The sequence below is a fragment of the Leguminivora glycinivorella genome, chromosome 1 (genome assembly GCF_023078275.1).
Source record: "Leguminivora glycinivorella isolate SPB_JAAS2020 chromosome 1, LegGlyc_1.1, whole genome shotgun sequence".
Classification (NCBI taxonomy): Eukaryota; Metazoa; Arthropoda; class Insecta; order Lepidoptera; family Tortricidae; genus Leguminivora; species Leguminivora glycinivorella.
The window spans coordinates 19740809-19753412 of record NC_062971.1 but is presented as its reverse complement, the minus strand read 5'-3'; the positions used below and the strand labels follow the sequence as shown (position 1 = coordinate 19753412).

The following is a 12604-nucleotide window of genomic DNA, read 5'->3' as shown; positions in this document are numbered from 1 at the left end:
ATTTAGTCACGATATTACAGGCTCATATAAATCCAACTACTTATCTGTTTTTGAAACTATGTTAATTAAGAAAACGTAATAGGATATTAAGATACGTGAATTAGTTTGTTAACATTTCTTAGCAATGCTTGGTTTTGCTATAGTCACTACAGTATGAATGAATGTGTAATTTTTTTTCATCACACTCGCACACTAAATGTGGTTTTACACGCAGGCGGAGCGTGAGTTATAGAAAAATCGTTCTCCCAAGGGAGTTATGAAATTTCTAGTACCGTATTCAATTTTTTTTCTTTTTACATATTTTTATGTTGCAAGTGTGATGAAAAACATTGTGTGTAACTCGGGGAGTATGAATATTACAAACTCGAGTCTTGGAGGAGCTGAGTGGTTCTTTTCTGTTCAAGGATTTTAATAAAATCCTTGAACTCCTCCCTGAATCCTTACGCAATATCTGGACCTGAAAAGAAAAGGTTATGAACCACATCTACGGGACATATGCCGGTCTTGCCTTATAAATAGAAAAATGCTTATATGTTCAAAATTTCAACGTTATTTTAATAGTTATCTAGCACATTCTGCCCCATTATTACGTTAAATAACAATGATCATGATTTTGGAATCTAGTCTCATATGAAATTACGCGACAACAAGCACTAGACGGTCTTTCTGTGCTCATCGCGGGAGGACGGTCAACCCGCCGAGCCTTAAAAAAAGTGATTTTTATCACTTAAAACTACCTTACTTCACCAAAATACTGTAAAAGCTTTGTAAAATATAATATTTGCTATCCCATAGGACCATGCGCATTACGCCAGACTAAATTAATTATAGAGTTTTATCCACTCAAACTTTATTTCAAATAAACTATGCCGGTCTTGCCCGCACTGACCTTATACCTACATTATATACGCACACAAACAAATATTATCGGCCGACAACTGGCGGGGGGTCCGGCATGCCAAAAATAGTCGGAAGCGTCCTGCCGATATCGGCAGTTCGATGGTGTCTCGGACAAAAACTGTTGTAGGAGAGTGCCATCGGCATTAAATCCGCAATTTTTGCGTTTTATATCGTTTTTTAGTAATAATGATCTATTAAATACATAAATGAAGACCTGGAAGCGTATAAATCTTACATTTTACGTCCTTCCTACATCCGATATCGGATCGGATAATGTGAAAACAGCCTAAGGTAGAGCCGAGTCTAACTGGGGAAGTATACCTCCGCTTTACAAAAGACCGCAGTCAAGTAGCACTAGACCTTACTCATTGTTGTGTTCCTGCCGGTGAGTAAGGCAGCCAGAGCTCAACGAGGGTGCGGTATGCTGACAACGGAAGTAATTAGGACAATAGATTGTCCTTTGAGTCGTCGGCACCCAGGCCCCTTCTAAGTACAGATTTGTACAAGTTTCTAATGAGTCGAGTCGGCAACGCACATGTGCCACTCCTTGAGTGACAGGCGTCCATAGGTTACATTGACCGCTTTCCATCAGGCGGACCGTATGCCTGTTTGCCACTTAAGTGGTACAAAAAAAACTCTCGACGAATTCACCTTAAACATTAAAAACTAAATCAAAATCGATTGATTCGTTCGGGAGCTTCATAGCCACAGACATACAGACATGTCAAGCGTCAAACCTATTATTATTATAACACTTCGTCGTTTTTGCGTTGGTGGTTAAAAACAAGAAACCTCCTTCAAAACTATAATAAAACACAACTTTCTAAGAACATTGGTCAAGTGCGAGTCGGTTTTCGACATTTCCATACAAAAAGGTCATGAGCGCCTGACGACATGTGATGGCAACGTAAACTAAATTTCGTACTTTAAAGATTTTGCGTATATTTTGGAAACTATAAGAGATAGAGCAAATAGACTTCAGATTTTGGTTGTCGGTGGCACAATTTTTTTGTTTTCGTATATATACACCTTTTTTTGGACCTATGTGGGCAATATTATGGTCAGTGAAGTTCTAAATGATGAGGTACGGAACCCTAAAAAAAACAAAAAATATACATAATCAGCCAACTATACTCTACTAATATAGTTCAAAATGGTCAACACAAAAGCCTCCTTAAGGTTTCGACCTTAAACATATGAATCACTTTGACGTGTCCAACTCTTTGATGTCGTTACGTACATAACAGTCCGAAAGAAAGGCAACGGTAATAAATATTAAAATATGACTGAAACAAATACATTACTATAGTGAAACGCTCACACCTTTCTTTATCCTTTATATCAAAATTTAAAAAAACCTTGCATAGGTACATATTTACTAAGATAATATCTGTCAAGATTTACCGTACCTATTTTCTTTACTCAAATAAAGGGCCTGGCCGGACTGCCATGGTAAAATCGCCCCTGGCTCAATATGAAATATTGATATGCAGGATTATTCGTATTGTTACTACATGTACTACTACTGAATATTATGCCTCAAACTATTTCCGTTTATGAAAAAAAAAATAAAAAAATAAAAAATTGTTTTTTATTTTTTTCTTTAAAACCGCGTATCCGATTGACTTGTTCTTTGGATATTTTATAGACATATTAGGGATACATCAATTAAAAAAAAATGAACTTCCTGACTTTTTGTTAAGCACATTTTTTTTTAATTTATGTTTTAAATAAATTTTTTTTACCACATACGAGTTAGCGACACCTACTATATTTTCATATAATAATCGCGATTTTATACTCTATTACATATATTTTTATCAAAAATATTAGTTTGGATCAACAATGTCAAAATAAGTTATTTATGTATTATTACCCTTTAGTACTTAGTACGTTGCTCCTGGAAAGTGATGTATGAAAATTTTGGCATAATTAATGGAAGATATTTTTTTAATTGGGATATGTACATTATAGGCCGAAGTTATTTTTCATCAACCCTCCCTACCCCTCCCCCCTCTGCGTCACCCTTTTACCCTCCCTTAAAGAGCCCAAAATGCGGTTTTTCTAAATTATTGACAAAACCGTTGAAGATACAGAAAAAACGTGTAGCAACGAAATAATTCTTAATAAATTTACTACAAATCTCTCATTAACACTTTAGTGCTAGCTCTTATAGTTTTCGCGTGATCCGTCACAAAAGTTGGTCCTTGCTGCAATTTTCTTTAAAGAATATTAAAGTGTTCTCCCAAAATGCTTACGAAATCGTCGAAATTTGTTTGATACGACTAAAATATTGTAAACTCATGACTATAATTAAATTAAGGGGATAAATCACTACCATGGATGGGACTTGAACTCACGGCTTCTGGATAGAAACTCGAGGGCTCTACCAACTGAGCCACCAAAAGCTCATCTCTAGTTAGCGAATTTTTCAGCTTTCTACTATATGAATCAATCAATCAAATCAATCTAGAGGCCGTGAGTTCAAGTCCCGCCCATGGTAGTGATTTTTTCCCCTGAAATTAATTCTTCAGTTTATAATATTTTAGTACTATCAAACCGATGATTTCGTAAGCATTTAAGGAGAAAACTTTTCATTCATCAAAGAAAATTGAAGAAAGGAGCAACTTTCGTGACGGATTGCGCGAAAACTATAAGTGCTAGCACTAAAGTGTTTATAAGAGATTTGTAGTAAATTTATTAAGGATTACTTTGTTCCTACACGCTTTTTCTGTATCTTAATCGGTTTTGTCAGAAATCGAGAAAAATCGCATTTTCGGCTCTTTAAGGGGGGGGGGGGGGGGTAGATGGGTGACGCAGAGGGGGGAGGGGTGGGGAGGCTTGATGAAAAATTACTTCGGCCTATAATGTACATATCCCAATTTAAAAAAATCTTCCATTAATTATGCCAAAATTTTCATACATCTCTTTCCAGGAGCAACGTACTAAGTACTAAAGGGTAATAATATATAAATAACTTATTTTGACATTGTTGATCCAAACTAATATTTTTGATAAAAATATATGTAATAGAGTATAAAATCGCGATTATTATATGAAAATATAGTAGGTGTCGCTAACTCGTATGTGGTAAAAAAAAAAATTTAAAACATAAATTTAAAAAAAAATGTACTTAACAAAAAGTCAGGAAGTTCATTTTTTTTTAATTAATGTATCCCTAATATATCTATAAAATATCCAAAGAACAAGTCAATCGGATACGCGGTTTTAAAGAAAAAAATAAAAAACAAAATTTTTATTTTTTTATTTTTTTCATAAACGGAAATAGTTTGAGGCATAATATTCAGTAGTAGTACATGTAGTAACAATACGAATAATCCTGCATATCAATATTTCATATTGAGCCAGGGGCGATTTTACCATGGCAGTCCGGCCAGGCCCTTTATTCCGTCCAACTTAACCTAACATATGGGTGATATATAAATGCGTTTTAAAAGTGAATTTAGATTTATCACCGGAACGCTTATAAATTTCCGCAAATCTTCAGATGCTGAGTTATTGCGAGCACTATTTTACCTTTTCCCGTGGGAACGGCGGAACTGGTACCGGCTTGAATTATACGTATATTGCTATGTAAACGAACAATTGATCCTAACCTTCTAGCATTTTCTAGAAATCTTCTTGTTTTCTTCCGTAAATCATAATAGTTCTTTATTATTGTATGAAAACAAGATAACATATATTTATGTTTAGACATTAATGTTTTGAACAATGAAAAGATTATACACACATACATAGCTTGATGTGAAAAAATATATTTCCTTATATAATTTTCTATAATAGGCATGACAGATAGAGCCATGAGAGCGCCGGTAGCCTAGCGATAATTACATGCGACTTTCGTTCCGGAGGTCGCGGGTTCGAACCCCGGCCCGCACCAATGAGTTTTTCGGAATTTATGTGCGAAATGTCATTTAACATTTGCCCGCACCAATGAGAAAACATCGTTTTCAATAAGGGAATTTATGTGCAAGAAATTACAATGCGCTTTGAACGTCAAACAAAACATTTGCCAGCCTCGAGAAGATTTTTCGGTGAGGAGGGAAAACTATGGGACCGGCAAGAAACGGCGGACTAATTAAAAAAAAACAAGATACAATTTAATAAGGTAGTAGGTCTAGTTTACCCTGGCAGTCGCTTTCATAAAAACTAGTGCCTACGCCAAATATTGGGATTAGTTGTCAAAGCGAACCCAAGGCTCCCATGAGTCGTGGCAAATGCCGGGATAACGCAAGGAGGATGATGAATAGGCATGACAGATATCCAACTCTACAATATTAATTATAAATATATATATCAGTTTCTCGTCAGTCATTCACTAGCTGTCGCCGAGCTAATATAAGGAAGAAAATGGACGAATTAAAAGTGCATGTAAGGCATTGCTTACTATATGAATTTCAGTCTGGCCATTCAGCCGCCGAAGCAGTGCGTAATATATGTCAGCGTGTTTCTCCTGAAGTTGTGTCTGAGGCCACGGCGAAACGATGGTTCCAGCGGTTTCGTAGTGGCGACTTTTCATTATCAGATCAACCTAAGTCTGGTCGACCGGTGAAGATTGATGTAGCCAAATTAAAAACCTTAATTGAAGGAGATCCGAGGCTAACGAGTCGTACTCTTGCTACCGAGTTAGGCTGCTCTCATGTCACCATAGAAACACATTTACACGAGTTGGGAAAAAACTACAAATACAGTGTTTGGATACCGCACGAACTTGATAGACATCAACTAAACTGCCGTGCCGATATCTGCATACAACTTCTGTCTTTTCGCCGCACATTCAACTGGGTGGACCATCTTTAATTATTCTCCGTACAATATTTTCCGTTTTGAAGCCTAAAATATGATGTATACTGTCAGGCAAACGTTTACCAAAGTAGTCACTTCGATATTAATCGAACGTAATGAATGCTCTCATTGCACACACTGCTAATATAGGTGTATTCGTAATTAACCTGCAGGATTCGTGAATTGAAGTGAAGCCTCAAACAAGCCGGCACCCGTAAACGACGGCAAACACAATCAAATGAAAATTAAACCGAATACGAAATCAACATGGCGACTTATCATTAATAATTCATTAAAACGTACCGTGTCGACTTAATGACAGCAAAACAGGCTAGTGCTGAGATGACGTAGGTTCAACGTGAAGTCTGAATACGTGTGTATGAAATTAACGAACCACCTAAGAAAAAACTTTGGTTTCTAGAGTTGTAAGCTGTAAAAAAAATGTGACTTGCGTCCCATACGACTTGTCAAATACAGTGTGGAAAAAATATTGTGAGCCCTGTAGGCCTAGCACATGATTGCCGCGAGAATATGTCGCCGCGAGATAGATAAGACGTCTTCTTCTAACTGTATTGATGACATAAGGACGGGTAGTCTACGAGTATCTTAATTGCGGCTGCTGGAGAGATAAATTATTTTATTAAGTCATAAAAAGGAAAAAACTCACAAAAATGTGCTCAAACCCTTGAGAAAATACCGTATGGAATAATTATTGTACTTATACATCGTATAACTGTTGAACTACCTGTATCAGGGGCATCTATCTACATATGTACTTACCTGACTGAAGTTTGCTGAGAATAAAGACGAAATTTTAGATTATTGTTACAACGGATTAACTTAGTCTACTTTTCTTTTATTTAAATATGTATTCGTATATAAGATCGTCTAAATAGACTAATTTTACCCTTTGAGCTTAATATAGAGTGTTACCTAATGTGTTCTTTCTTTTGTTTCAGGTGGATGCCATACTATACAGTAGCATTTACCTCCGACAGTGATTATGCACAATATCAGTAAGAATGATTTATCTACTTTTCGTAGAATCAATAGTTTCACGTTCTCAGGGACGTACGTAGGTTGATCATTAGTATATATTTCCATATTTAGGCACCTTTGGTGTTCTTTAAGATAAATTTGAGTACCAGCAATTTCAAGGTTTACAAAACAGGGCCCACTGACTAGCGCACGACCATAACGGCACTGTCAATTTTCGGTATACTCCGATCGACACGTTCCTAAACTTGTCCGATTCTGCTTTCGTCAGCCATTCTTCATTCGTCAACTGAGTCAGCAGTCGTTATCGTCTTTGACCATAATGAGTTGTTGACCTTTTTCTTATTTTGACTTGTCATTTCGTATTTGATGATATTCTAACTTGGTACCGACCTAAGACTACGAAAAAACACGAAAAACATAGATATAACAGCGAACATGCCGAAAGAAGATTATTACGAGTAAAGAACGAGACGGATTAAGATAAAGATGAACAACGAAATTGACCGTAGTTGAGAAAGACCATCGACGATCGTGACGAATAAGGAATGGCTGATAAAAAATGGCTGTACCCAATCTTCACTTCTCATTGACAGGCCGATATTGGCTGACAAACGCAGTCAGTGAGCTACTTAACATCGTTCACCAGTACAAATAGATACCCATGAATCAGACCTAGCAGGCATTGAAGCCATTGAAAAAAAAAAGTTTTGAAGTTTGCCTTTCAAAATTGGATTATTGTTGAGAGGTGACAATACCTACAATAACAATACTAGCACTTGATAAGATAAACCCCTGAAATCACCGTGAGGATGACCAGTACAACATACTATTTAGAATTAATCCAATGCATTCTATAGTGTCTGAAGGGAATCCAGGCAACCTTACAGTGAGGAAGGCCCGATATGCAATCGGCTGTGTTTTTTTTAATCTATTGAAAACTGATAATAAAAACTACCCTAATATTTCATCTCTAGACTACATAAAATAAGAAACTAAAGTTAGATAACTAAAATTCTACATAATTATTTTCTTAAAAATAAGCTAACCTGAGTTCATGTAATTTTTGTTTATGGTAGTCGTTAATTACACCTAGCGCTGTTTTTGATATCTCTATTACTTATCAGAGCTACCTACTTTAATAAACTAAATCACAAACACTTTCTCGAGTATGTTAATTTTATACTCTTTATTTGTAAAGTATCTATTGTTTTCTGCTCGATGTTATAATTTAACTTGGCACTATAGCATTTCTATTTCCAAATGTAATCATCTGTTTTCATTTTTCAAATAAATTAGAAAGAAAAGTATTAATGCCCACTGGCAAATTTAATTTCGTATAGTGATTCACAAAAATCAGTTGAAACCGGTCTCCATATTAGGTGGTTGGGGCGCGGTCCCCTAGCAGTGTACAGTTTCACAAGGGTCCGCACCGCGAAAATTACACCCTGCGGACCGACCAACATAATTACACTAATTTGTTAACATAGTTAACTTTGGACCTTAGCTGAGGTCGATCAGTGTTATGTATTTATGTGCGATTGATAAATCTTATTTTCGTCTTTTGACAAACTAACAAACTAACATTCAGGTGAAAACACCAGCCAACCTAGCAGAAAAACAATCGTTGACGTTAGACGTCGATCGAAACGCACTCTAGCTCTGTCGCGCCAATACAAAATAGAGATACGATTACGATAATATCGTAAGCGTTTACTGTGCATGTGGCCACGTAGCCTGCTCTCTAGTCTTACCGGAATAAACACTACACTTATTTAGGTGTCCGTGCCTTCGCTTGAACCACTAATGAGATTAACACCTTCATAACTCGGCCCTAATCGAGTGAATTCCTCGACTAGTAGCGCCATCTGGCGCGCCAGTCAAGTACTAGTGTCGCCCGGTTACCAGCGCTCGGCTGCTTTTTCCTCAGTACGCTTTTGTAACTCGGCCGAGCAACACGTTTACAAAAGCAAGTCTTAAAAAGTTCGAGAAATTTTATGCCTCACTCACGTGAGACAGACATGGCGTCATCCCGTGAGACGACAGACATCGCCCCGTGAGACGACAGACGTCGTCCTGTGAGACGACAGACGTCGTCCCATGAGACAACAGACGTCGTCCTGTGAGATGACAGACGTCGTCCCGTGAGACGAAAGATGTCGTCCCGTAAGACGATAGACGTTGTCCTGTGAGACGATATACGTCGTCCTGTGAGACGATATACGTCGTCCTGTGAGACGACAGATGTCGTCCCGTGAGACAACAGACGTCGTCCCGTGAGACGAAAGACGTCGTCCCGTGAGACGACAGGCGTCGTCCCGTGAGACGACATGACGTCGTCCAGTGAGATGACATGGCGTAGTCCCGTGAGACGACAAGCGTCGTCCCGTGAGACGACTGGTGTCGTCCCGTTAGACGACATGGCGTCGTGCCGTGACACGACAGGCGTCGTCCAATGAGACGACATTGCATTGTCCCGCGAGACGACAGGGTTGTTCCTGTGTGGTGGCATGGAGACGATGAAGAAAATTGACAGCGATGGGACGCAGTGTAATCCTATGCACCGTCATAAAGAATATAAGGGACAAATGCTACGCTCACGTAAGACGAGACAGAGCGACGTCCCGTGAGACGACATAGGTTCGTCCCTTGAAAAGTCATAGCTTCGCCTCGTGAGGTAGCAGGACACGAGAGATGTCTTGAAACGACAGATGAGGTCCCATTAGATAACCTGGCCTATGAAAAGATAGGGCCCACGATCCGATAGGGCATCGCCTCGTGATATGACAAAGGAGATCATTCATTGTGCAGACATGATTCGTCATTAGAGACAACATGAGTAAAGTTGTGCTGTGCGAAAAAGTACACTGTCATATAAATTGAGAAGCGTCGCCCCGTAAAAGATTAAACTTTGCAGCGACTTGGAATTTGGATTTCGTTGCCCTATGCAATGATTTACGACATCCTGTGAGAACCCATTGGGCTATTACATGCTATGCACTAATTCACCTTTCGTGTCATGAGACGAGCGTTATGATCACGAGGCAAAATGTTGTATTTGTACTCGAATCTCAATGAGATTATGTCGCTTTAACATCTACTTTACGGTAATTAGCACAACTCTTAACTAAACATACTTTGTATAAGGTATTTCTAAACATATGTACTTCGTAGAAGGTCTTTTGAATCAGAACCACAGCGTACGTGTTAACCTGAGACATACACAATTACACAGTTTAGTCATTGTCTTATTAGACAAAAATCATCACGTGATGGGTTCCCATAAGTGGGGTCGTTTTAGACAGGTAAAGTGAACGACATCGGCGTCGTCTCAATTGAATGATTGTGAGGAATGTCCAAATTTCTCTCACTCGTAAATATCTGAATGGCCATAATGATGACGAATGTGTGATCCAATTACTGTAAAGCAACGCCGTTATTGCCAACCTAATTTGTCATGTCAACTTTTAGAATGCTCGTCATGATAGAGGTTTATTAGCAGGTTTGACGTTGTGAAAATCCACTTCCACATCTAAAAACGTGTGGGTGGAGCTTCGGTAGCAATTAACTAGAACTTTGTTGCCAGATACTAAGCGAATTAAGAAATATATATATAATAATGATGCTAAACAGAATGAAAAACCACTTTATATTACAAAGCCCTTCTTGCCCAATCAGAAAGGGAGAGGGGGCGGCGAAATTACCAATGGGAAAAAGAAAATCCATTAATTTATGCCACTGTTTTACGCTATTCCTCGAGTGCAGATTCTTTTAAATGAATGATTAGAGCTCTAGTCTCATCAGCTCACGGGCGTCAATAATTGACGCATGGTCTTGGGTCTTGATACGGACTTTGCAGAAATGCTTAGAAAAGAATAACCATCAAAGGAAAATTCTTGTAGGCTCATTAGAAAATGTTGACTATCGAAACTGACTAACGGATAAAGTATATGTACTTCTGTAACAATCGACCCAGTAGAGACTTCTGAACCAATTCATTTAGAAATAAAAAGCTACAGCTCGGAAAGTTTTCTAAGTACGATATATACATATATGTACTACAAATTGACCTCAAACTGCCGTTAATCGACCAACGGTTAGAATACCTACTCAATCATGCATTATTACTAACGTTAGCTAGACCAAGGTTACAGACAATCCTTGAAGAGGTTAATACAAAGACAACAAACTCGTACCGGAAATCTGACTCCCAAATATATACGATATTTTGTGGATAGTTTGGCAAAATGACTTAAAGGATATGTTATTTAGTACAATAGCATTTTAGTATGCCTTGTTGCATTGTTACTCAGGACGGACTCTCGTCGTAAAAGGATTTGTCGGTTGCCCAGTTCAATGGCGTAATGTTACGAATCCTATGTTTCTATAAATAACTAACGAATTAGATTAAAGAGACGACCGAACAATATTCTCAAACTATTTACAGCGAAGAACTATGGCTTACATCTCTTGACCGAAGTAAATGGAGTTGGTCCTAAACTTTAAACAACTACACAAAACAAAGCAAGAAACCGTGTAGGTAAATTGTATTCAAAGTGCTTATTTGTTGTATGAGTATGATATATCGAAAACACTTTAAGCTCATTAAAACCAATAGGGCAATACATTTTCCGAGAGAAGCCGATTTTCACAATTTGCTAAGGCACTCTTATGGATAAAATGTTGAAAAGTAGTCACTGAATGTGGAGGCCTGTTTCTGAAATAATAAATTAAACGGAAATTTAAGGATGAATCTCTTTCGATTTTTGACCACAGTTTCCTCTTACAAATAAAGAGGCGCTCGCATCCTAAAATTATCGCCCGCTACTGCGGTATTACTAACAGAAAGTTCCCGTTTATTTCATTTGACAAATGTTTTCTGAATAGGTTTCTGGGGCCTAGAGAGAGATTAACAGAAGTTGTATATTTACAATTAACTTTTGGAACTCCATTAGCGCGTTGTAGGATCGATACACATTTCCGCAGTTGCTTACTAAGCGCCATTTATTAAAATTTTGCGGTGCGACTATTTGTCAGTAACAGAGGAGACGCCACAACTTATTCAAAAACGGTTCGTAAGGTCAGAGGACGAGTCCCAGTCCCAATTGAATTTAGTGTAAGGAACTAGAAATATGATGTTTATAACATTACTGTGCTTATGACTTAATTTAGAAGACTTCGGACTCCTAATATACCTGACGTACAAGAATTTGTTAGGACACTCATAAAAGGGAGCGCAGATTCTAGGCAAAATGGGTTTCTAGTGGTAACAGAAAACTTAAAATTATTGCCGTTTAAATAGATATTGATGAACTATATTTATCAGAAGTAAGGTCTTGAAACCTAAATGAAAAATAAAAGCTCAGCGCTTAAGGTACGCAGTAGGTACTTATAGCTACGATATTTTGACCTATTGGTCTCGAATGACAGGCAAGTGTAAATACCATTGTCATCGTCCGTGGCGATACATGCTACAGCCGTGCGTACGTACGACTTTTAAGAAAATTCTAATTATATGCCATACGATAAATAAATAATTGTCATCTCGATATAATTGTAGAATCAGGTATTACCCTACATAACAGTTGCATCTTGTTTATGGGAAGTCCCGCTGCATATGGATTTTGGGAAATAAGCAAGAATACAGTAAATATTAACCCGTATGTTTATGTGTATACATCAGTTTATAAAGAACGTGAGACATTTATATTATTCGCACAAAAGAGCAATATAGAATATATTGCTTTGCAATTTGGTGATAAATTACGAAAGTTCTGAAAAGAAAACTATTTACTATTTTAAGCTGATGACTGAATTTTAATTATAAATGGGTAATCGTACATCATTAACCCTTATTTGAAGGGTTATCATCTGTCGCCTTACGTTCTTATTAGAATATCGA

The 12604-nt window shown here is 37.6% G+C and overlaps 1 protein-coding gene across 1 annotated transcript in view; it reads left to right on the top strand.

Annotated features, from left to right (window-relative positions):
- Positions 1-12604, top strand: part of LOC125226690 (CUGBP Elav-like family member 2) — a 276900-nt gene that overhangs the window by 196183 nt on the left and 68113 nt on the right. Inside the window, exon 4 of the mRNA XM_048130789.1 lies at positions 6666-6722. Coding sequence (XP_047986746.1) covers positions 6666-6722 — 57 coding nt within the window. The remainder of the gene's footprint in view (positions 1-6665; positions 6723-12604) is intronic.